Source organism: Glycine max, chromosome 4 (assembly GCF_000004515.6).
Source record: "Glycine max cultivar Williams 82 chromosome 4, Glycine_max_v4.0, whole genome shotgun sequence".
In the NCBI taxonomy this organism is placed as follows: Eukaryota; Viridiplantae; Streptophyta; class Magnoliopsida; order Fabales; family Fabaceae; genus Glycine; species Glycine max.
In genome coordinates this window covers 50,790,823-50,817,388 of record NC_016091.4, presented here as the reverse complement: position 1 = coordinate 50,817,388, position 26,566 = coordinate 50,790,823, and the positions used below count along the sequence as shown (strand labels likewise).

Below are 26,566 nucleotides of genomic sequence, written 5' to 3'. Positions count from 1 at the left end.
CCACATTAATATGGGATCCCCAAAGGGTTAAGGGAGTGATCACCAATCCATGATCAGAGGCACAAATTATGTTCAAGACCGGACAGGCTTTGACAACAACGCCTTAGTTTTAATCCATAAATTTCTTTAGATGCATATTTTCTCACATTTTGCATAATTTCAGTTTCACCTCCGGCAAGATGTAAAAATAAAATAAAAATTGTTGATTCCCTTTTCACTATTTCTTCTTAAAAACTGTTCTCTAAAATAATTATACACTTTTTCAGCAATCAATTTTTTCATTCAAAATTTATTAAATTTTTAAAATCATTTCCAAAACAAGTGTTTTCTCAACCTCTTCTTCTGTTTTCTTTAAGCGCTTACGGACAAACTTAAAAACAAAAATATACTTAAGGAACAAACACTTTCAAAATGTTTTTAGAGAGAACAAACAAATCTTAAAAAACATATACCTATTTTTTAAAAACAATAAGCAAGCAGGCCGAATTTTTTATATATGGGAATTTCCTAAATCTCATGATGTATATAACACTTCTTAAATAGGAATTATAAGAAAATAAATTATAGATTCTTATTATGTGGGTTTTATGAGCTTTGCCTATGACAAGATCCTACTTGATTAGATTCCATGTGGTCGGGCACTAAGAACATTACAGAAAATCTTTAAAAAGGAGTTCCACTTCACCTACAACAACAAATGGCAGAACCAATCCCGTTTATTGAACATTATCTATGTATATTATGTCCTACTAGCCTTAACTTTCACCCGATTTAAACCAGAAAAAATGCACCATCCAATTGCTGTCATTCTCCCCTCTTATTCCATTTTGTCTTGTATTGTTTACCTATGGTAGCCACCACTACATACATTGAACGATTCCTTAATTAACTGGGGTCTTGGAATTGAATTTAAGTCAGAATTGATTAAAAATCCCAATCGAAGTCAACATATACCTATATTTTTTTAGAGCCTATATATACAAGTCGTCACATTGACATCAGCCAAAGGCTGATATTATCACTGGATTGAAGCTTTGATTATCTGTTCATTATTAATGTTACAAATGGAGGATAAAGGTAATATGTAGAGAAAGAATTTTACCGTCAATAATAATATTTTTTCTCTCGAATAAGATTGTGTCTTTGAAGAATACTTATGGTTTAGAAAAAAAAAAATAAGATATGAGATGACATTACTAGAGTGGTATAGGAGTCTTAGCAGACCCCTTGAATAAAAAAAAGAGACAAACAAAAAAAAATATAACTAGCTAGGAAGAATATGGTGTATGATTATTACATGTTTCAGAAAAGTGCATGGGTCCGAGAGTTTGGCAACTGTTTTGCCTAAATTTCTGAATAGTCTAGATAATGCCTCTTTTCCCAAAACCTTAGACAACATTATGAAGACTTTTATTATTTAATTGTTTTGTACTTAAGATGGAGGGCTCAATTCTACCACATTAGTTTTTAGTGAATCCAATATCAAAATGGAAGAAGATAATTAAATAAAACAACGTGTTGGGGGAGATTGTTCCCTCTACTGGAACCTCATGTTGGGGTTGGAGATTCGTCTTTTGAAGATCACTGCTCACCTCTTAATTCTTATATCCTTCTAGACAGTAATCTTAGCAGGGAAACCTCAAACCTAAAATAACTTTTTCATATCCATAAACTTTTCAATTAGGTAATTTAACCATTTCAGAGTTACGTTCATGCATGCATAGTGATGACTAGGTGTATAGGGACCAAAGCCATAGATTATGCTTGTCAGGGTCAGGGGCATACACACCTTTTGTGGCTTGTTTTCAAATTTGAGGGATAATGCATACATGTATGCTGGCTGGAGTGTGGAAAAGTACGAGCTTTTATCTTGATTGAGATAAAAGCTTAGGTGTCATTTGCAAAATATTTTCGTCACGCTCTAATGTACGTGTTCATACTGGCAGTGGCATGCACACCTCCACATAGTAATTGAAGCCGAAACATAAGGCATAGGCAACAAATTGAGATCCACAGATTAGACTATCACCATAAGAGAGTAAGAGATGAAAGTTCAATAAATGTGATTTGCTTTTTGGTGGATCAGTGAAATGTGACTGTAGATTTGGTTTGTGCACGCTACGGATGTTCACCTTTTTAAGCTCTGGTGCAGCCGCAGTAAACTGTTCTAAATGTGGCTACTGCCTCTTGGCCTACTCAAAAAATAAAATTAAGTCTTAATCTAACCATAGTAACTAACTGTCACCTTTTATAGGTATAGATGAATCCACAAGTCTTAACCTTAATTCAAACACACCGTTAGTAAATGATTCACATTTGTAAGGATTAAATTATAAAGTTATTTTAGGAGTCACTCCTTTCAATAACTCTTAGTAATTTGTATATATTAAATTTTATTAATCTAACTATAATGATCTTGCACACCAAAATATAAAATAAATCCAACATTTATAATCATGTAATCTAATAGCTAGTGAATTAATATTACTTACATTTTCAAAATATATTATAAATTATATTAAATTTATTTAATTAATGAAGCAAGTTTACTTAAAGATTACTAAGTGAGTAATTTTACCATTTATATCTCCTCTCTATATATACAAAGAAAGAAAGACTAAATAATACTACTAAACAATTACTAAAGTGAAAGATTTTTATCATAATTTTTTTGTCATGTTTAGAAGAATAACAGACAGAATCATTCTCCTATCATAAATACTATCTTTGAACAAATTAATTAATGCTCACAGCTATCGTTAGGTATTGTGAGGAATGACAGAATGATGCATATATTTGAATGAAAAAAAAGCACTTGGCTTCCGCAGGACATAATGTTGATTCACCTAGCTTACTTTACTTTTAGGAGTACAGTACTAGAGGTTAATGTGCAAGTTCCAAAACTTTCAATTTCTGAAGCACCAAAATGAGAGTATCCAAGACCAAAGGCCCTTGAGTAATGACATGCCCGTATATGGTCGTGTGCCTTTAAGATAAGGATTTTCTAAGAGAAATATTAATCAATATCTTAAAAATGTTATTTAAGAAATAAAAAAATTATTTTATTAAAATACGTAAAATTATATTATTCATAATTTTTTTTATAATTTTCATAATAAATATTTTTATGATTTTAATTTCTTAACTAATATCATAGAGAAGAAAACCCATATTCTAAAGAGCAATCATATACTTTTGAGCACAATTATATTTGTCCCCCCTTAATTTTAGCGTTTATTAGACTTATGTTTTCTATCTAAGATTGGATTTCTTTTGAACCATCACCAGCGTCAATAATGATATTATTTTTTCAAAATACCCAAATAACCCTTGTGAATTAGCGCGCAGAACCCCTTGGTGTAACTCCACTCAAGTTCCCAAACTATAATTGCTATCTTCGTCCTCTGAAAATTTGGCTTCTACATTCATCTCTACCACCCCCACGTTTTGTTCCTCTGGCCATGCTTTCCCTTTCAATTTATGTTAAGAATATGTGTGACGGTGTATGCGTTTGAGGGGATTGGAATTGTGCCTGCTGTAAGCAAAAATTTTGTTGTTTGGGTTCTATTCTCGCAGGATAAACAGATTCTGAACAAGGGTGGTTTGAGAGTAGAAAAATTTAAAAGCACTATTGTTGGCTAAAGTTCAAATTCCTTAGGTGATGATGAAATGAACATTGACGTAGATGGGGATTGTTGAACATAATTCAAGACCAAAAAGGAAATAGGGTGGTTTAGTGTAAAGTGAAAAGAAGGAGGGATATTATGCGTAGTAAGTTATACACACATGGAATTTAGTATAATTTACTCTATTTTTATATTAATTTTATTATTTGTTAATATTTTTTTAAAAAATGTATTAAATTAAAATATAATATATTATAATTTTAAAAATATATGATATTTTTCATTCAATAAGTTAGAAAACTAATTAAAAAAAGAAAATAATATCACTTTTTCTATTGTGTCCCCATTTTTTTTATTATGAATATCACTCTTTTTTAACTCTTGGTCCGTCTAATATATTTAAATTGTTTGAACATTTAGATCAAGAACTTAAACTTTATATATTGAATATTTAATAATTTAAATATTAATTATTTTTAATTTACTTTATATTTATTTTTCTTAATTAATATATTAAGAAAATTTATAAGACTAGAAACGAAACAAACAAACTTAATATATTTAAAGTTTTTGAACATTTAAGATCAACAACTTACACCTACTTTGCTAACCACTTTGGGCTTGTAACTAACCAATTTGTTATTTTAACAATTTCCCCTCAGTTACAACCTTTGAGCCTGAAAGATCGTATTAGTCCCTTCAATTAGAAAGTGGTTTTTTAAGCTAAAGCTTAAGTTTGGAATTGTTTAGAAACATAACTTGTTTGAAAACAAGCAAGAATTTTAAGTTTGAAGTAGAGGGCAACTAGTCGAACTAAAAACTTAGTTGTGAGAACTAATGGAATCTCAAAAAGGTAAATTTAAAAAAACTGGAAAACAGAAAACAAAAGAAAGTGAGAAAGAAAAGAAAAATTCAAAAGAAAACACTTTTCTATGAAAAGCCCAAGAATTTTGCGTTGAAAGTAAAGGTGAGTGGGAGTGAAAGAGAAAGGAACTTTGCATGATTAGGCTTGGGTTGCTAATCCATTTTTCAATTGAACGTCTATTGTTAAGTCAAAAAATGAATAGGGTATCTCAATTTTTTTACTAATGCAAACAAATATTAAAATTTGAAATATGTTTTTATTGCATATCAGACAAAAGTAGTGTAATGTCTGTGCGTGCTTATCAGACAATGACCTAACACTGTAACACATATTGAGTTTATAAATTTATGATCATGTTAATGCTCTAGTGTTTTGATCATTTGTGCGGCAAATGCTTTAATCTTTTGTTTTTTTATGCTTCAAGAGACACATTCACCATCAGAAGAAGATGAAGACGAAGAAGAAGGTCATTTTGTTACAACAGTTATTTTCTGGTGAAGGCAATAAGTAGTTGCCTATTTGAAGTGCTAAAGTTAGAGAAACTAATACGCAAACAAGTATTCGAAATCTTTGTGATCACATTTTATGTTTAGAATTTCAGTTCTCAAAACATCTTAAACTTCTTGAAAATATTAACAGTGAATGTAATCTTTATCTATCTATAAGATGTAAGATATAGTTGGTGTACCCTTACCTTAAATAAATCTATTTGATGACGACTACAGACGCTAGTGGCTCGAAGAGAGTGACCAAGAAGGTGCCAATGGAAATCCCAAATGTTATTGTTGGCAAGAAATTGTGAAAGGAAAAGCACACGTAAAGTGAGGGAGAGATTAGGAGAAAAAAACATGATGAAAAGGACCTTTGGTGAGTGAATATTTAGAGTTAGTGTTAGTCTTCCAGTCGTTTACTCCTCAATTACATAATAAATGTCTCACTTAACATCGACCAAGAAGCAAACCCTAATTTAAAAAATTACTCCATTATTGACCTAGCTCGCAGAGTTTGAAAAGGAAGTACACTTAGTACAATTATTAGTCTCACCATTTATTCAAGTTTCACTCTCCTTTATATGCTAATTAAAATTATTAAATATAAAATTAATAGACATTGGACCACCAAGATTTCATACAATTTTTTAAAAACTAGAAAATTTTAGTCTAATATTTTAATTAAGATCACATACTTGTAGAACATATTTAAATACTCTTTAAAATCATGATGGTTACTTCAAAAATCACGATACCAGCATGATTTTTAAAAACAATTATATATTACTCACATTTATCGTAATTTCATAAATGACTTTGGTTTACCTTATAATGATTTCAAACATACTAGTAAAGTTATTAATATATTTAGATGTGGGTTTGTAACCTTTTCTAATAATTCTGATTACATGCAAGTAAGTTTTAAATTAACTTTTGGGGATGTGGGATTTAACTTCAATACAATTGCTAGGGAGCAGGGACAATAATTTTTATAAATACATTCCGTTGAATTGAAAGTTGAAATCAAGCTATTATAATATTACTGGACTTAACTACTAAAACAGCTTAAGGTACCCATCATTGTTAGAGGCCAGTACGTGACTCTTTAATTGTGAACCAAAGAAGATGCTGATGCAGATTAATTTAACAGTATAAGGTACTTCAACCCTCTTAGTAGCAGTGATTAGTTATATTAAAATCTCTTATTTTGGTAGTAATATAAATGCAATGAGTTGGTGGAACGCAGAGAGGGTTGAAATGCACATGGAAAAAGCAACGCTCCTGAGGCAAAAGTGCAAAGGCATGCATAATGCATTTACTACATAAACTATAAGGAGAAAGCAATTCCGGGTTTGTAGTTGTACCTGTACGGATATCTACTCGGATCTAAATGTTGTAGCCTAATGCACGTTTGATGCCATGGACGGTCAATGATGCATATCAATCCAACACATGCTAGCCATGTTTCATATTGACATAAGAAAGAAGTAAGAATTTCATTTGGGAAGGAAGGTTTGTGAATGCGATTTGTAAAGGAAATAACGTGGAAGAGGACTTGGAGTTCATCGTCAGGTTGCCATTCTGGAACTGGAACTTGACACCGGGGAAGAGAAACAAATGGGAAATGGGCCCCACTTACTCACAGTCACGTTACGTAGGTCGATTGCTTCCTGTCTCAGCAAACGGACAATAGAATCTCCCAACAAGAGAACAAGGTCAAAAGGAGAATCACCAATTATGAGTGTGATAATATTTAGCACAGTAATATATATATTAAGCTTTGTTTAATTGGTAAATACTACTATAAGACTTTTTTAAGGAATTTCATTCTTTATGTAAGGACATTTTTTATGCGTAATATCTAAACATATTTAGAAGTATTTCTTGAACCGTGAGTTTTAATCTGAATCTGATGAGTCTTCTCTGAAACTCAACTTGCTTAAATTTTTGGTAAAATAAATACTACTATAATATAGAGATTTGAAACGGGCCACATCTGAGCTACAATACGTTAGAATCCCCAAACCGAGTATTTAAATTTGTATTCTTTTCTCTTCCTTATGATTAACGTAATACACGAAATAGTTAGAGGGAATAAAAAAAAGCAAGAATAAGCATAAACTTTATGCCTCTGCCACTGACTTTGACCACTGCAACGAATTTCAAACTTCATTCAGACACATCTCTTACACAACTCCCATGGCATGGTTCATTGGCATAAGCATGACATAAATGTCTCTCGATCTCATCTCAAAATCTATAATAGTTTATTCTATCGATCAATGAATGTTGGCCACAAGTAGAAATAACCTCGTAATTATTTTGTCAAACAACAATGCTTTTCGTGACGAATAATGTCCCGTGAAAAGTGTTACAAAAATACTCCTAGTTCTAGGTCTTATATACAAGATTCTTTTACGTTTTAACCACTTTGCAAGAAATTTTTTAAAAATTATTAATACTTAATAGTATTAAATATATTCATGCTTTATATGTTTTTTTAAAAATTATTACAATTTTATTTTTTTTAACCTCTCTACTTAATATATGCACAGAAAGTTATTTTCACAAAATAAAACAATACAATAGACAATTTAGAGAAAATATTGAATGTATAAGACAAATTTCGTAAAAAGTTCCTATAAAAAACAAAAAAAAATGATAGTACTTTTTTAACCAAGTTACTAACAAATAAAAAAAAATCTTATATTGAAATATTATGAATACATTTCACCATAATTTTCAATTTATCTTCATAATTCCAACAAAATTTGTTATTAATTTCTTACTGGTTAGCAAATACCATTGAGTGAGAGAAAAGTGTTTTAGAAGATTTTCATAAATAATGTTTTATGTCTTTGCAGATTTTTTTATTAAAACCATCACATATGACAATATGCTAAAAACAAATTCATCTTTCTACAGAACAACAAAAAAAATAAGTTGTGGAATCGGGGGTCAACATCGAAAATTTTACAAATTAAAAGAAAAATAGTACAAAAACTAGAAACAGTGAAAAGTGAGAAAGTAAACAAAATGAGAGGAAAAAACAAGAAACGCTTGCGAATCTTTCTCGTGCTTTCTCTGCTTTTCATACTCCCCACCTAATGACTTCACTTTCACTGCAAAAGTTTAGCCAACGACCCCTTCAATTTTAATGTTCCTCGGCACCCTATAGTGCAGAGTCACATTAAAACTCATTTATTTATATTGAAAAAGTAGACGACTTGGGTTCTGTGGGAGAAATCCCAATGCCCCATTGGCCCTCCATTTCACAACCTTGTCTCCAAAATATCTCAAATTAAACAAGAAATTGCCAACTTCCCGAAGAAAAAAAAAAGAGAAATTTACCATCTATCCTTTTCTAAATGAACTGTACACTTTCTTTTATTAACAAAAAACTATCCACCCATTTTGAATCCAATCTCTGAGAAACATTTTCATGTCTCCTCAATCATTTTTCACATCATATTCATATCCTATTTGTGACCACAAAAAAGAATCCACAAACCCTGCCCCCTTTCACGGAAAAAAAAACCAAAGAGAAAAAAGACAGATCATTTCTATCATCCTCCATGTACAAAGATCTCCCTGCCTTCATTATCATGGCTGTGTACATTCAAAATTCAGCCACGAAAACATCCTGTGCATTCAGGTGAGCTCCCTTGGTCATAGCCACAGAAACAGTGGTCCGTGAATCAAACCGTCAACCACAAGCTCTCCAACTCCAAACAATGGATTCTTCTTTCAGCTATTTTCTGGACATTCAGATCAAAACTCTCCCATCAAGTTAATGTTTGAACCTTTTTCTACTTACTATTACCAGTCTTCAATGAATATTCTACCCACAAAATCCCGGAACCTTTTTGAGTAAAGCTTTGGATCAACAGCTGAGATTGATGAAGGGTCAACCTGTAAAGACTTGTAAGCATGCTCCAGTTTCTTGCTGATATCGTAATCTTGCAAAATGTCAATAATCCCACAATATATAACAACATCGTAGGTTTCCCCACTGCAACAAGGGGTGTATTGATCAAAATCACTCCTCCGAGCCATGCGCTCTGCTCTCGCAGGCATATTGGCTCCTAACCTAATCAATGATTTCCTGAAACATGAAGAAATATGTATAAGACGGAGTATATAGAAGAAATTCTGAATCGACAAAAATGCAGAGGTAGTATGAAAAACATCCAAGTTGAAAAACCAACATGGACCAGAGGAAATAATAACCAGGCTAATATTAAATTAAGAACACTAAATTCTTTTAAAAGAGATTAGGACCACCCCTCAAACAACTGCTACTATATTCCCAACTACTCAAAGATAATTCAAACTACTTGCAAAGTTACAATTATTATCATGAATGTCGTCAATTCAGCAGGTCTACAATCTTTTAGGCTTTTAAGAGACAATGGTTCTTATCTATCTTTTTCAGTAGGGTGGCAATGTGTACAAAATACAAGCACTCGTATTCTTAGGTTCTTTATGGAGAACTAAAACGGATTTAAAGGAATACTTGTACCTACCCACTTAGACAGTCTAAGACTATGGATGCAGGAGTTAGCACACAGCCCAATTATTCCATCAACTTGAAAATAAAGAAAAATATTGATAAAGTAACTGAACTTTTTCCACATACCGGCCAGATTTAACTCGATCTCTATCCTGCAGCTCTGCTTCAAGAAAGCGATAACCACGCATGAACTTTTCACTCTGATAAGAATCCCACTTTCCTAAGAGAGGCAACAACAAAATTACTTGTACACTGTTACTGTCATATAAACATTATGTACTATTAGCACTAAAGGGAAATATGGATCAATACCTGTGCGCAAAAGAAACGGTGACAATCCCATTTTTTCATATGTATTATCATCACGAAAATGAAGGCCAACTAAAAGACTATAATCCATAATTCCCTCAGCTTCCAAGAACTCACAATCCCTCTCAATTTGTCTGCACAAAATAACAAGAGAAGATTAAAATCAACAGATATGCATGCATTTCATTGCTAAGCAGCAGCCATTAAATTATTAAAGTTAATCAATAGGACACACACACTAAACACCATACTTGATGAAATCCTGGAACCAATTATTTTGTAGACGAAACACAAAGTTGAGATCCAGGTCCTTGAGGGTGGTACTTTCATCAATCTCCTTGGTCTTATCTGTTGTACGGCCATGTGAAGATCCCTTCAAGTCAAATCGTCTATGGATTGGATATTCTGAGCAGAAAAGATTGCCCATCACAATAAAGCGAGTCTGGATTTCAATTAACAATAAATTTTCAGGTACCGAGGCACATAGAGGAATTGCTTAAAACAGACACAATGTGCTTAAAACCAATTGCTTAACAATTGGAGTCTGGATGTCAATTAACAATAAACTTATGTTTGAAGACATACCTTTTGGCCTCCAATTGGTTTGACACAATGTACTCCATAGAATTTTGTCACAAGAGAATTCTCATATTTAGAAACATGTTGGTAATAGCTTCGAAGCATCCGAAGAAGCACCTGAAAATCAGTTGCCAAAGTTATGCATCAATAAGGATGTCCACCACCAAGCCAAACTAGTAAAGAAAACTTGAAGGGAAAAAAATAACTGGTTGGCATAAATTTCAAAACTATAATCAAAGTGGACCTCTATCCACACAAAAAATCCGTCATCTAGGTGTGCGTGATAAAAGGAATTTAACTACCTACTGCATTCGAGCAGAAACTAGGGCTCATTAAAATAAAAACACGTCCATTCATTGAATCATTGTACATGGAAACAAGTTTTCAAAATTAATGTTAGAATCTATAACAGTGACCCATGTATCTAACCTTGACTTCGGATTTCTTCACCGTCTTGATCATAAATCTGTCGTCCTGGGTCAAGTAGAAGAAGCTTCCACTTTTCCCAGGAGAGGAAAGCTCCCTAAGGGCATCATTCCCACATATAGCTAACATGTAATCCGCAGGATCCACCTGAAATAGCTTCCTCAATTGTCTGCAAATAGAAAAACAGAATCCAGTCAACAACAAAGCAGAAAAAGGCAGATAAAGCTGCCCCAAGATGAGTATTCTCCTATTCCGACTTCCCCAGAGCCTCTGGTAGCACAGCCAAGAAAGTGATGGGGGCTCTGCCCCAGCGGGGATGGAGCGAAATAAGTTTTGAGAATTCAAGTGGGGATGGAGCAAAAGAAATTTTGAGAATTCAAGAAAAGGTCATGGCAAGACAAGCCGTTTCTAATTAATGATAGGTGTCAAGTGGAAGTGCAGTGATGCATGCAGCTGAGGCATCCTAAGAGACGAGTAGACTTGAACCTTGTTCAATGAAACTCAAACAGACTAAGCAGTATTCACCAAAGATTGCACAAGTAATTATCAGTGGAGTATCAGGGTTAAAAATATTCACTCACTCTAGTAACAATTGGGTCTATAGGGTAAACTAGAAAAAAAAAAAAAAAACAGAAGGAAAAGACTATACCTAAAAACCATAGGGCAGTAGTCCTTCCAGCGGAACACCACCGATTGATGCGGCGGCGTAATCTTAGATCCTTCAGCGGGAAACCTTGTCCAGAACTTCTCCTTCGGATCAAAATCACTCGGTTTAAGCTCTCGCGAAATGGAAGCTTCCTTCCCAACAGAGTACCTAAACACAACACAAACCAAAATCCCTGAATCCAAAAACAGTAAACCACAACTAATTAACACAATCAAATCCAGAAGAATTAAATTTAAACCTACCTTATACCCAATTGCAGATTAAGCATGAGATCATAATTTTTATGCCCCTTGGATATAGTCTGACCCAGTCTCTTCACCTCACCGGAAAGACAAGGGTTCCGGCGAAACGGCTTCACATCTCCCCGATCTGAACCGGTTCCACTCGAATCCCGATACAACAACGACACCTCATCGATTATATCACAGGTTATATCCCCGGCTTCACCCTCCGATTCCCAGATACAAATCCTGGGAAAACTTTTAACAGCGCTCCCTCTAGCACCGTCAACGGAAGAACGCTTCCTCATTGTGACGGTGAGAGTATCACCGCTCCCGGGGTAAAAAGTTCCACTAAGCTGGTTCACCTTAAGGTCCTTGTTCCAGCACCCAACATAGCAGCTCCCATCGGGCCAGGTGAAAACCCCTTGCCCCTTGGGAACGCCGTTCTCCCATTGGCCATCGTAACGGTTCCCGTTGGCCCAAATGAGCGTACCACGGCCGAAAATGACGCCGTTCTTCCACTCCCCGTAATACTCGTTCCCGTTCTTCCACACGTAGCGCCCCTCCCCCTCCTGCACGTTCCGCTTCCAGGACCCCTCGTACAAGTCCCCGTTGGCGTAACGCTTCTGGCCGTAGCCGTGCTTCCGGTCGGAGCTCCAAGAGCCGCGGTAGGTGTCACCGTCGGATCCGGTGAAGGTTCCAAAGCCGTCCATGCGACCCGATTTAAATTGTCCCTGGTAGGTGGCGCCCGAAGGCCAGGAGAATTTGCCTTTCCCACAGGCCTTCCCTTTCTTCCAGTCTCCCTCGTACATGCACCCGTCTCTCCACAGGTACTTCCCCGATCCACTAGGCGCGTTCCCGGAGAAGCTTCCCATGTACACGTCACCGTTGGCCAACTCTGCTACTTCAATGCTGGGGCTAACTCTGCGGCTCCAACCGTAGGTGTCTCTTTCTGTGTCGTCACGTAGCAGGAGTGCTTGGCGCATTTTCTGCTGCTGTGTTGCCTAATCATTCACGCATTTCCGGCGACTGAAGCCTTCCTTGCTGCCTATGTCTTATGTCTTCATCTCCTAATAATATATTTTTTGAACCAAGACGAAGGGATGTAATTAATTAGGCGGCTTTACCTAGGGAACGTTGCTAACTGTTATGTAGTAAACCAGCCAGCTCAGCTTTCGATCTTTTCAATAGGACGAATATACCCTTGTGATTTCTCTTGTTTCTCTCTTTTCTTTTTTTTATATATAGCATTAATTATTCCAAAACTTCTTAGAAAAATTCATCCACATAAATTATTTTATTATTTTTATTGTATAGTTTGATGCTGCATTCTCTCGGTTTACCAAATATACATAAATGTAATGGTAAGATGGGTAGAAACTATCACAATGAAATATAAGACTTATTTTTTAATTTTTTAGTCCAGATTAAATACAAATTTTTTAAATCTAATTTAATCATGGTTCAATGCAGCAGGCTAAATTCTAAAATCTCATACTCATAAAGATTGAATTTTTATAGGATTTGAGTTTTATTTTTAAAACTCGAATTAAATTTGAATTTTTTTTGCATGACCCATTATATTTCACAACTTGTATGGGACTAAGACGGGTAGCTCATTTTATCACCTATACACAGAGTAGAGAAAGTGAGAAGAAGAAAAAAAAAAAAAAGAATGAGAGATGATTATTTAGTAGGAGAGGGAAAAAATATATGTAAATAACATAAACTACCCTTAAGTGAAATGAGATATAATAAAGAGAATAAAAATATGAAAAATAAATATTATCAAAATTTAAGATAAACTTAAATATTTATTTTAGTTATTAATAAAGTAAAAAAATATTTTTTTATTTAATAAGAGGGAGCTAGTTTAATGATTAATATATTTTTTCTGTAAATATTTTTACACCATTAATTAATAAAAAGTATCTTAGACATAATTATTGAAATAATTTTTAGAAAAACATTTAATTTTATTATATAACAATCTATAATTAGATACAATATAAAAAATATTTATATTATCCATATATTTTAATTAAATTCTTTGAACATTTACTCTACCAAGTGTTTTTCTTTTCAGCAGGCTTATTGATGTTAGGCCGTATTCTTCAAAGAAATAATGACACACTCCCTAACCTTCCTGACTTCCCCTCTGAATTTGTGTATGTGATTATGCAATAGGTTAGAAGGTATAAGAATTACTTCTCTACTACTAAGTAATCATTTACAGGTTAATCATATGCAGTGAACATCTACAAATATAACATCTAGCTTTATGAATTGATCAACCATGGTGTCACGTTTTTTTAAATAATGTTATTATTTGTCTATAAAAATCAAAGATAAATATTAAAATGTTATAATAATTCACATTTTTTTTAGTCACCTAAACTAAAGAGGTATTAGGGGAGTTTATGTCATTCACAACTTTTTTTCATGAATTTCGTAATATGATTACATTTAAATTTACATTGTTATAATTTTTTTCTTTATTAAACTCAAATGAGCAAAACATCTACATAGCAAATTATATATGATATATGAAAAATGATAATGCAAAAAGCTTTACTATTATACAATATAAGTAAATTATATTAAATTTTATAAAACTTTACTTTTAAACTAAACATAATTATTCTTGTTTTTTTATAAATAAAAAATTCATAAAAATTTAATCAAATAACATGTCATTTATTTTTTTAAGACATATGTAATAATTTGGTGTATATTAACAAAAAAAACTAAAAAATACTAACGTTCACTCGTTTATTTATTATTAGTTGGAGTAAATTTTTTTTGTTAATAAAAGAAAGTAAAATAAAAGGAAAAAATGAGATGTTTTTTAGTTATTTGGTATGAAAGAAAATAAAAGGAAAGAAAGATAGCAATAAAAAAGCTTTCTCTTCCTTGTTTAAATTAGAAAAAAAGTGAGAGAAAGGAGATATCTTCTTTTTTTTTAAAATGCAAAAAAAAAAAATCATTAAAATCCTATTAAAATAAGGATGACAATAGCAAAGGATGTTATTTGAGAATTAGAGGACAAAGTGATTTGTTTAAGATAAATAATCAAATTTCCAGATCCAAACTTTTATTAGGAGAGGAAAAATGTAACATTGCAAATTTCAAGTGACAAAGATATTTTTATTTTTAAAAATAAATAAAATATATTTGTTTTATATTTCAATCTAGTCCTTCATAGATATAAATAATTGTCCGTTAGCCTTTTCCAATACTTTATAAAATTGTTAGAACCTTGGCCAAATTTTGATAATTACAAATAGACTTAGGAAATTTATCAATATGAATTTTGTGAAAGAAATAGGCTAAATAAAATTCTAGCTTCACTAATAAAATCTAAGCTACTTAAACTTAGGTAATCTAAATTAATTAATATCAATTTTAATTAATAAAATAACCGAGAAAATATTAGGTATGAAATTAAGGAATATAATCACTAATCTAGGATTATGTAACAAAACCTAAGTCTAAGTCACTTCAAGCTAGGGTTCTATAACTTAAACCACTTAATCAAATTGAACAATATTCTTGCAAATTTTCTAGTGAATCACGATTATCTGGAGAAGATGAAACCAACTCCAATTTGGACTCCTAGTCATCAAAGGCATTTAATGATTTTGAGAAAAACTAGCAAGATTTTTACTATATACAAAGCAAACGCTTGAAGTAGTTCTTCGTACTCCTTCTCGCACCCAAAGTAAGATTTACTTTTACCGAGTTGTAAATATTCAATGCATGGTAATTATGAAGGGACAAAAGATAAAATTAAATAAAACCTAGTGAAAGAGGAAACCAACTAAATAAAATAACTTAATATTATCTAAAATTTAACCATAGTAAAATCCAACATTAAAAAAATAAAAATCATGATGAATCATCTAGTGAGGTATCCAAAATCTGGTGAAAGTGTGGCTATAGGAGTTTGGCACATTAGCTTAATTAGGTAACCAAAGTTAATTAATTATAACTAGAGTAAGATAGAATTAACCAATGTTAATTCTCTAAGGATTTCTCCATAATTAGAAACCTACTACATCTTATGGATCCATAACTAAGACGCCACGCAGCTTCCTTGATATGAGGAATTTATAAATATTGTTGTTGTTTAACATATATACATATCGGCTGTGTATATATATATATATATATATATATATATATATATATATATATATATATATATATATATATATATATACATCATTCTTGTTGAGTGAGCTTGATCATGTGAATTCTGATAATCATCTGAGTTATAATCTTTCCAATCATTATTGATGTGTGTTGAGTGTACGCATTGATGATTTAAAACTAATTCTGATTAAAGATTCATCATTACATATTAGTTGGATCGATTAACTAAGAAAATAATCGATAAATCATATCAAATCCTATGGCATGCACTTATTTTAAGGTGATTAACAATTAACATTTACAAATAATCTATCTATGTATGAAAATTGTCTGTTCGTTGAATGGAAAGGGACGAACTTCGTAAGTTACATTTGGCTTATCAAGTGCAAGGAATTAAAAGAGAAAAAAATTACTCATGTGAATTTACGATAATCATGATGAACACGTACGTGTTAAATTCGAGCACTTATAGTAATAACAATTATGGAACACACGTTAGAATATTTTTTACAATAAATATCCAAAAATAATAATAGGAAACTACTTCAAGATCACATAGCAGTTGAATATAATTAGTTAGGGTAACAGAAATCATTAAGGTTTTGTCTTGATCTTGGTTATTTTCAAATTAGGGAGATTTTCCTTTTAATTCTTAATAGTGTATTAACCCATTATAATACATCCTATAAAAAAAAACCCACTATAATACATGAAGTTTTAGTATATTATCTATAGTATGAAGAGCTAGAGACTTGGAAACCGTGTATTACAGATTGGAATTCGTCTTGCATTCTCTTAATAAAATTCTTGTTCTTTTATAAATAAAAAAATCATGTTCCGATTAAAAATGTTAAAAGAATAAAAAATAACAAGTAAAATTATGAAACATGGAAATGAATTATATTTTTTATTTTTTATTTAATACTTATTATTTTTCTTTGGTATTAAGTATTTTATAGTTACTGCAGCATGTACCCAAAAAAATTACTTATTGATCAGGTCCTAGATTAGAAGAGTGTATCTTAACAGTCATATATGTTAAATGGATATTATTAGGCATCCAATTCCTCTCTAACCAACTCTCTAATTAGTTTTTTTTTTTTCAAATCACAACCATACATTGTATCTAATAATTCTCAATGATTGGTTTAGTTTGTTTTGCGATTAGTCAAATACCTGTAAGATTCATCAATGTTAATGAGAATTAATTAATATTTTTTAAATTAGTCAATTGACATTAAACTCTGTGAATTTTATTGGTGTTTGGTCAATTAATTAATTTCCAAAAACACAAAGCAATCTTTGAAAATACTATTCACTAATCTTACAACCAATTAACCGATTGGGGAACAAATTGATTAGCCACTGTGGATTGTTAAATATAGTGGGTTTGGACATGCGTTTATCAAATTGATTTTTAAATAACGTGATTTTGTAGAATTAATTTTTTAAGTAAATGTGAATTTATTGTAATGTGGAATAATAAGTATTAGAAAATTGATTTTTATCACAAATAAAAATGTTTGGATGTGAGTTTGGACTTGGTGCATTGGCTTTGTCAGCTAGCCGCAGTGCTTCCCCTCTTTTGGAGTAAGACATTCAGTGCCTGACTTTTATATGTATAAATGTTTTTTAATTTATTTCTTAATTAGATCAGCATTATGTATAATTGTATATCCATGCAGCGGCTTTGACTAATATCTATACCTTTCCTCACTTAACGTCTACTTTAAGCGCAAAACTGATAATTATTATAACTCATTTTTACAGAGATTGCCTGATTGGTACATTTATGTCACTCACCTGAGCATAGAGATGATAGTGGTGTACATGGTTAATTGTCTTTCATGGCTTTATTGGCCACCTAACTGATCTTTCTATTGAGCCTTAATTGTGGCTATCAAAGCTTTTGTAGAAAGGAACCTTAAAATTGTAAAATGGGTTTCGTGGTTAAATATCTGTGTTCTACCCAGAATGCTTGATCTTGGTGTGTGTATCTATCTATATGCACTTAAGATTAAATTATTTCAAGAGTAAATTCTAGTAAATTTATTCCTTTTTAATAACTCTTTTTAAATATTAAATTTTATTGATTTAATAATCAAATTAAAAGTTTTTATTAAGCATATCAAATTTATAATTTTTTATAAAATTATAAAAAAAAATTGATACTTTATTAAATAAAATTAATTTAAGTAGTATTTGGTTTAAATCCCTTTGGGTGAATTTGAGATGAAAGTTTAAAAAATTAGTGTGGATCTCATACCTCTATTCTCTTTAATTTAAGAGTACATTTGATAGGGGTAAACTTTTAATTCCTCAAGAATCTTAAGTTGAAAATGTTAGGGTATATTTGATTTGCATTTTCATTTTTTATTTTCTGAAAATTGTTTTCATTTTCAAAATATTAGAATTCTAAAAATATGTTTGGTTTGACTCACTGAAAATAATTTATGATATACTAACTTCTTGTCTTTCTTGAATTCTTAGATTTACTTAAAATTATATTTATTGTCATCGCATTTTCATTCTACTCAAAATGAGGTTTCTGTTTTGAACTGAAAACACTGAAAATAAAATTTTATTGTTTTCATTTTCTGGTTGTTTCTTATTTTCATTTTCATTGAAAATGTTTTCAAAAATTCAACCAAACACAATTTCATCACCATTTTCTGTTTTCACTAAAAATGAAAACAGAAAACAGTCAAACTAAACACCCCCTTAGTTTCTCATGTTTAGTTTTCATTTTTAAAAATAAGTTTTACAAAAAAAATAGTTTTCCATGAAAACTTTTTTACAAGGTGGTGAAAAATCTTACTTTTCTAAATTAATTTTTTTTTACATTAAAAATACCATGTAACTCTTTAATTTTAAAAAAGTTATCTAAATATTTTTAATGGTCAAAAAACATATTTTATTCATTTATAGGAAATACATTTAAATTTATGATTTTCAAGAATTATGATTTTCAGATATGAAAACTTTTTCCCTACTAAATACCTCCTAAATATTTCATCTTTTTTCACTTCCACGCCTCTTTGTTCCTTTAAACCAAACACATGCTTATTGTATAGCTCACCTTGTAAAATTCTTAACAAATGTTAATTATAATATTACATAACTATAAATCTTTGTCATACAAATTATATATATGAATTGATAATATTAATAATGATATTAGACTTAAATATTTTCTTACTTACGAAATTCGGGATAAATTTTTTCTTTGAAATTTACAATTTATCTTTTAATTTTTATAATTTGAAAAAATTATTTTAATCACCGTACCCAAATTTTATATATCTTTTCTTAGAGAAAAATGACATATACCTAAAAACTATAAAAAAATGAATATTTTGAAAGGAATTAAAGTAGGTTATGATATAATCCACCTGTAATTCATTAATCACATAAGCAAAATCTTTAACAATTTTTAGGATAGAGTAATTAAAATAAGTTTTTTTTTTAAAATTATAAAAGGGATCAATTTTAAATATAGGAGACTGAAAATAAACTTGTTGTAAATTTAAGAGACTAAAAATACATGTTATTTTTTTTTATTAATAATTAGTGGTTACATAACTAAAAATTAATCTTTAAATTTATGAAAGTATGAGATAGTGACAATTAATCCTTAAATAATTAAAAAAATTTAAAATTAGTTCATAATATTAAAAAATATGAGAGTTTGATCTTATAGATAATTTAATAAAAAAATAATTTTTAATTTAATGTTAAATTGATTATTAAATATTTACTTAATGGTCTTATAAATTTAACTATTAAATAATTATTTGATTTTTTCTACACATTTAATAACAAAATTTAAAATAGATGTGTGAGCACCTCATATTCTGAGGGTATTTATCCTCGAAAAACAGAAGGTGAGTGAAGGGTTTTGGATCAAACGGGAAGGGGTATGAAGGACCCACTGAAGCTGGCATTTTAGTTGTCTTTGCTGACATTAACGTCATTGTCGGTTTTTCTTCTTCGTCGCTTTCCAACACAGACACGCAGACGTGCAATGCTTCAATCTGCAACCGCCGATTCCTCTTCCCACGTGTCCCTCCTCTGCCGTTATTCTTTTCTTTCTCACTCATTGGTCATAGCAATGTATTTTATTTCATTCATATTCTATAATCCTCCAATTCCAATCTATACTGGAATAGCCAAGTGTCCTTCTGACTTCAATTTTATATACTTTTCTTCTAAAATAATGTATATATTTCGATCAATAATGAACTGGTCCTCTGGATAACAACTTCGCGGGTTATATTATGGCATTCAAACTTAAGAGATTCTTATTAAATAAATAACGTACATATCCACTTAGACTTAAGTTTTGATCGTCTGCATGCATAAGTGCGTTCTGTAGTGTTGAGTATGTTTAGATGGTTAAAATGTACTCGTAACATAGGTTTTGGTTAAAAGTATGTAATTTTTTTTTTAAATAAGGGTTGATTAATGGCATATAAATGTAAAAATAATAATGTTAATTTTTAAAGCATATAAATAATGAGTCTTTTAAATTAATGTATAATGTCAAATTAATTTGGTGAATTCTAATCCACATTTTTAAACCACCGTTTCTCCCTTTAATTTCAGATCCAACTAAGCATCGATATATTTAATGTTCCCTGAAGAGCATGTCTTTAAATATTTATAATTGATATTATATAATGCAATTACTTAAGTTGGTACAAGTAGATGTTCAATTGTTAAATATTATATATTTTTTGACAGGCAAAGTGGTCTCAGGGACTTTTTTTTTTTGGTCATATTACTGTATATATGCACTACTTCTTACGTCTTTATATGGCTGATTTTTAATCAGACAGCACTGTTTACAGGTTAGAGTGTATCCCTTTTAAAAAAATATTTTCAAATGTAGCTAAGCTTTTATGTGAGTCGTCAAGTCATGTTGTCTTAAAAAATTTATACCAAGTTAGATGAAATTCAGACCCTAGATTTAAAAATAGGACTTATAAAACTTAATTCAACCTATTTGCAGAGTAACTATATTACGAGAGACTGGAAAGTGAACTCACTAGTTCTCATTGAAAAGAAAACTAGTTTTATATGCAGAAAACCGTTGAAACTATATTTAAATGGAAAGTAACAAAATAACTGTAGTTAACTCTCTGTTGACAATTTGATCTCTCAAAATACTCAATGAAATTACATGGTTTTTTGTATGCTGATGAAATCTATTCAGAAACAAAAGTCCTTGAATCAATAGTTGGTTTCATAATAAATAAATAAAACTTAAAGAAAATCATTAAAAGATCAAAGATGCTCACCAACAGCGGGTTCTAGAACAACTCAATTAATTCTAATAAGACTAAACGAAAGCAAGTAAAATTTGAGTATGTTTTCTTCCAAAAATGCTTAAAGTCCCTATTTCCATTTGTTAAGTATTAAATAAAAATAGAGAAATCAAATTCAAAGCTTTCAGGGAGAAAGTGGAAGAACAATGTTCCAAATTAAACGTGGCTTTCTGATGTTTTATGTAGCTTTTTTTGTTTGATTTTTGAGTTTGTTGTAGCAGGAATGTTGAAGAACGAAATTCCCAAGGAAATTTTTGAAAATGATTGATAACAGATGGAAGAAATTGAAAACAATGACAAAAAGTTGATGGTTTCATATTTAAGATCAAAACAATTTTCGAAAAGGAAGAGAAATTCTATCATATTCTCACAAATTTTGGAGATTTTGGTACAATTATTGGTTTTTAAACTCGGAGAAGAGACACAAAATCAATCAGAGTTTTTTAATTTTAAGAAACTAAAAATTATTTTTAAAATAGATAACAAAAGAACTTCTTGGTTGATTGCTGCATAACTCTGCTGGTGAGTGGATCTAATAAGCAATGTTCACGCAGCAAAGTTTGAAATGCAAACAAACAAAAATTAATTAGCAATGTTTACGCTACTGTTTCAAAACAGCCAATTAATTTATCTAGTTTTGGTCAAAATCAAAGTGGTGAAAATTTGGTTTCTTAGAGAACAAAGTTCTAATGTAGAACACAAGGATCAACCATATTCTAATACTGTTAACCAATAACAAGGTAGCATAAAAATTCAGGAATTTGTATTTTATATACACTGACCATAATCTAATGTAGAACACAAAAATTGGTTTATAGAGAATAAAGTTGTAATTTGCATTTTGAAAATCTGTTTGAGCCTGAGGCTATAAGGTTAATATACACTACCGACTCTTCAGAGATTCCAATAGTTTGTACTTGGTACCGGAGAGTGTGGTGTATTTATAAGTTGTACCCAAGTCATAAGTTATATCTTGTCGTAGAACTGTACCTTAGATTCTGCAATTACTATTTTGATAGTAGAGTACGTGAGTGAACATTTCTAATTAAATTTTGTTTGTACGCATTTCAAACTAGTTTTGTTTCTCTTACCTATACCCACACATGCAATTTGATGTTTGAACCATGGGGGAATATCAAATTATTAAGATTGGCTTCAAGTTTCAATATTGATAATCGCAGTGCATGTATGCATGACAGCCAATATTATTATATCGCTCAGTAACAAAATAAGCAGGACCATATCTGGTTTGACAACTCAAAACTCTCTGGAAAGTCATGCCTCTCACAAGTTTATATATGTATATGCAATGAAACCTGTAAAGTTTAATACAATATATTAACATGCGTTAATAAGTGTTGCAGCAAGAAGGCACGAGGTGAATATTCTCTGTCACTGCTAAAGCTTGGCAATTCCAATTCCAATCCCAACGTACGATTACAAGATTTTATAGAAATGAAACACGCATCTTTAGCTTCTAATAGATGAGAAGAAGGAAAGTGAAAACAAAGAGAAGATTTTTATAATATTTTTTTTTACTTCCATTAAATAAAAGAAATAAGGCATTTTATGCATATAGATACACGTCTAAGTCACATTATTCACCTTTTATACTCACTTACATGATGGTCAAAATATTTGTGCAGTTGCTTGCAGATTTAACTTCTCAAAAAATTATTGTTGTTTATTGGGATCGTCTTTATTACCTAAAACATCCACAAAATGGGTCAAAATCCTTCCCAATATTAATTTTAAGAATTTAGTTAATTTAATTAAAACACACTAACACAATATTATTTAAAGGATTCTTATAAGTTCATCTAATAATAATTTATCATGTTTGATATAATTTTTGGATTTAATTTATAATAATTATTTCAAAATCATCTTTATAAAAATTTCTAAATTTTTATAATATTAATAGTGTCTCAACTTACACTCTTAATTTTGATGTTTTTTTTCCCTGCAGGTCTTTAGTGTTATATATGTACAGTTAAATCATATAATTAAAAATAAATTTAAATATGTTTTTAATCCTTTAAATTTGAGTTATTTTTTAGTCCTTGAAAATTTACCAAATTTTCTTTTTAGGTCTTCTGCACCATGTGAGTCAAATAGAAAATAAAAGATTCACAATTTTAGACAACTTTGAATCACTAAAATTTGATTTTATATTTTATATTTTAAAGTATGAATTTCTTGTAGTTAATAATTGTCAAAATAAAATCAGTAAAAATATTAAAAACTCATTAACCACTTTCAAAATTATTTTAATTCAAAAAATTGTTTTAAAATAGAAATAGAAAATTAAATTTTTACTGTAAAAACTTATCATAAATTATGAATCTTATATTTTATGTTTGATTCACTCTATACAAAAGAATATTTTATGAATGTCAGAAACTAAAGCAAAATAACTTAAAATTTAAATGACTAAAAAAATACTTAATTTTAAGATATTAAAAATGCAACACTAAACTTAGGATATATTTTAAAACAAATCTATTCTTAATACATATAATTAAAAAAAACACATCTTGCTATAATGCAAAAAAAATTGTTAACATACATACTCTTATTTTTTTAATATAAATGTATTAGTAAGTAAAATTATTGATGTTTTTGAAGATATAATTTAGTTATAATTTGTTAAAACAATCATACTAAAATATAAAAATATATACTTTAATAAATCTCACAAACATATATTAATATATACACTGTTATTTTTTTAATATAAATATGATAAAAAAAACTATATTTTTAATATATTTTAAGATATTTTTAATTATAATTTAATAACGCACTTGAACTTGAAAAAGAAGATAAGTACGTATATATTAAGAAAACCCTAATACAAAAAAATGATTCAGATTGAAATGTAGGAGAGGCATTATTGACACAAATTGCTTACGCGAAAGTGACATACTTTCTCAACTTATACAAGGTAGCATAGAAATTCAGGAATAATGCAGTAAAAAACTGCTAATAGCTGCGCCTACGTGCCTCTGATAGACCCATCATAGCAGGGAGACGGCGCATAGAGCATACTGATTACTGCTGACGTAATAACTAAATAGAAAATACTGCTTTACGTAATTCAACTACTAGGGTTCGGATGACATCACATACAAAAAGTAAAATTAGCAAAACTTACAAAAATAATACATAGTGGGGATTGTTCGGTTGGAAAGAAGAAAAATAATAAAAAATATATTTAAATTAAATTAGAAAGAGAAAAACGTGAGACTCACAATTTTATTTTATTTGATTTCAATCAAACCAAAGCTTAAGCTGGACCTTTAATTTCCAGTTTTCCTGTTAAAATCTTATGATAAAAATTAATTAATATGAAAAGATGCTGATGCAAGAGGCATCTGAAATTGGATCCCCGATGGCGTGAAGGCATGGCATGATCTGTATGGTCAAAAAAGCAATCACAGCATGCAGGCGCATGCTTATAAACTATGAAGACTGAAGGGATCAGTGATGTTCAAAACTCAAGAGAAATTATGATAAAGGATGCAGAGGCTGCAAAATTGTTCTGTTTCTGATGATCAACATGTTTAATCACCAGTCCATCACCACACTTCACTTCACTTTTTAGCCCCGTCACCTTCACTCACATGTCAATCAATTTGATTAATTATAACGAAACACAGAAAGTAAATAAATGATATGTATAAAAAGTAAAAACAATGGCAATTTGATGTAATCCATGGTACAAACCAATAAGGTTATCGGGTAATCCTATATCACAGTGCGTTTACACTTGGATACGCCTAAGCTTCAATGCACGTGTTCTGGATACTGAATCCTGAATCCTGTAGAATACTACTAAACATTTTATAATATTTCCTTCGTTATCATTGAGTTACCTACACCCCACAAATGATATTAAGAATTTGTTGATTTTATTTTTAAAATGAAAAAAAAATCATTATTATTAGTTGGCGGACGATTATTCTAATTTAACAAAAAAAAATCAAATTCGTTTTACTTAAAACGTAGTTGCTGTAATATTTTGAAGAAAAACATGTATATATACTGGATAAGATATCGTTAGATAATTTTTCCATTAATTCACCAATGAAATATATAACAGAAAATTGTTTGAGTCAGTTATTAACCTTATTTTGTAATATATAGTTTTCAGTTAAAATGTTTTTTTTAATCGTTTTGAAAAACAATTCTGAATCTGGTATATAGCAATCCAAACAAAGTATTAATTTGTTTTACCGTTCAAAAGAAGCTTATATTTAGATTTTTAATTGAAATTACTGTGATTTATATATCTAAAGAATTTTTTATACTGGGATTGAAGATATGTAAGCAAAAAGAAAACTCCGAATAAAAGATGGCGGGGTCGATTGACGAGTTTCCATTTCTTTGATTGGACTTATGAGTTATGAGTTTCCTCATATTAAGTTTTTTTTTATCAGCTCCTCATATTCAAAGTTATGACAACAAAATTAATTCTTTATTATTAATTCATCGATTAGGATTTGTTTATCGGTGCTATCGTGGCGTATCTGAAAATGAACATTAAAAAGCTTCACTCAAGTCAGTCAAGAGTAGATTTTAAAATAATGTCATATCTTACTCGCCGCTTCTTTGAATTTTCGTCGATTAATTAATAATTAGTTGAAGACTTTGAAGTAAGTAATGTGGTTGACAGACATTTCACACTTGAAAATTTTAGATGATATAGAATTTAACATTTGTTTTTGTCGACTTGTATGCTGAATGGACGATAAATACACATTCAAACTCAAGTCATACGCAAAAAGTTAATTAGGTTAGTTAACTTTTGTTAACCTTGTGAATTGCAGCTGTCTTTTAATTAATTAATTAATTAAAAGTTAATTATCTACCTCAAGTGTTTCGTAAAATCACTCTATAGTTTTGAATCTTTTGATACTTGGTCATTGGTCATAGGTGGTTTTGTGTTGACTAGAAGAACGTCGCACATGCATGAATAATATCTCCCGTGGTCTATATTTGCTTGCGTATAATTTAACAGTATTCCTATTTATAGAAATACAGTTACGATTAAAAAGGCTGCATGTGTAGCATTTAACTGTTTTTGGGTCTTCATTTTTTGTTTTAAACTATATCTAGCTTTCATGCATGCGTATTCAAGTTATGTAAAATTAGTATAGTAACAAAACTTTCTACTCAAGAATATGTGTGAACAAAATTCTAAAGCTGTCAACAAAATGATAGATTGTGTGGAAACCTAGAATGACAAAAAAGAAGTTACCCTTATTTATTTATAGTGTGTCATTGGACTAAAGGTTAATTAATTTCAAACTTAATATCAAAGGTTTAACTGTTTGATTATGACCAATTTTATATTCTGAGTCGACTGATTTATTTGGTCAAAT

The 26,566-nt window shown here is 30.3% G+C and overlaps 1 protein-coding gene across 1 annotated transcript; it reads right to left on the bottom strand.

Moving 5' to 3' along the window:
- Window positions 1-8,342: 8,342 nt before the first annotated feature.
- LOC100790049 (phosphatidylinositol 4-phosphate 5-kinase 1) lies at window positions 8,343-12,824 on the bottom strand. Its single transcript, XM_003522540.5, has 8 exons — window positions 11,719-12,824; window positions 11,459-11,623; window positions 10,813-10,978; window positions 10,390-10,500; window positions 10,056-10,246; window positions 9,808-9,938; window positions 9,622-9,715; window positions 8,343-9,087 (listed from the first exon to the last, which is right to left on the bottom strand). The coding sequence occupies exons 1-8, from the start codon at window positions 12,681-12,683 to the stop codon at window positions 8,802-8,804; spliced, it is 2,109 nt and encodes a 702-aa protein (XP_003522588.1). The 5' UTR covers window positions 12,684-12,824; the 3' UTR covers window positions 8,343-8,801.
- Window positions 12,825-26,566: the final 13,742 nt, after the last annotated feature.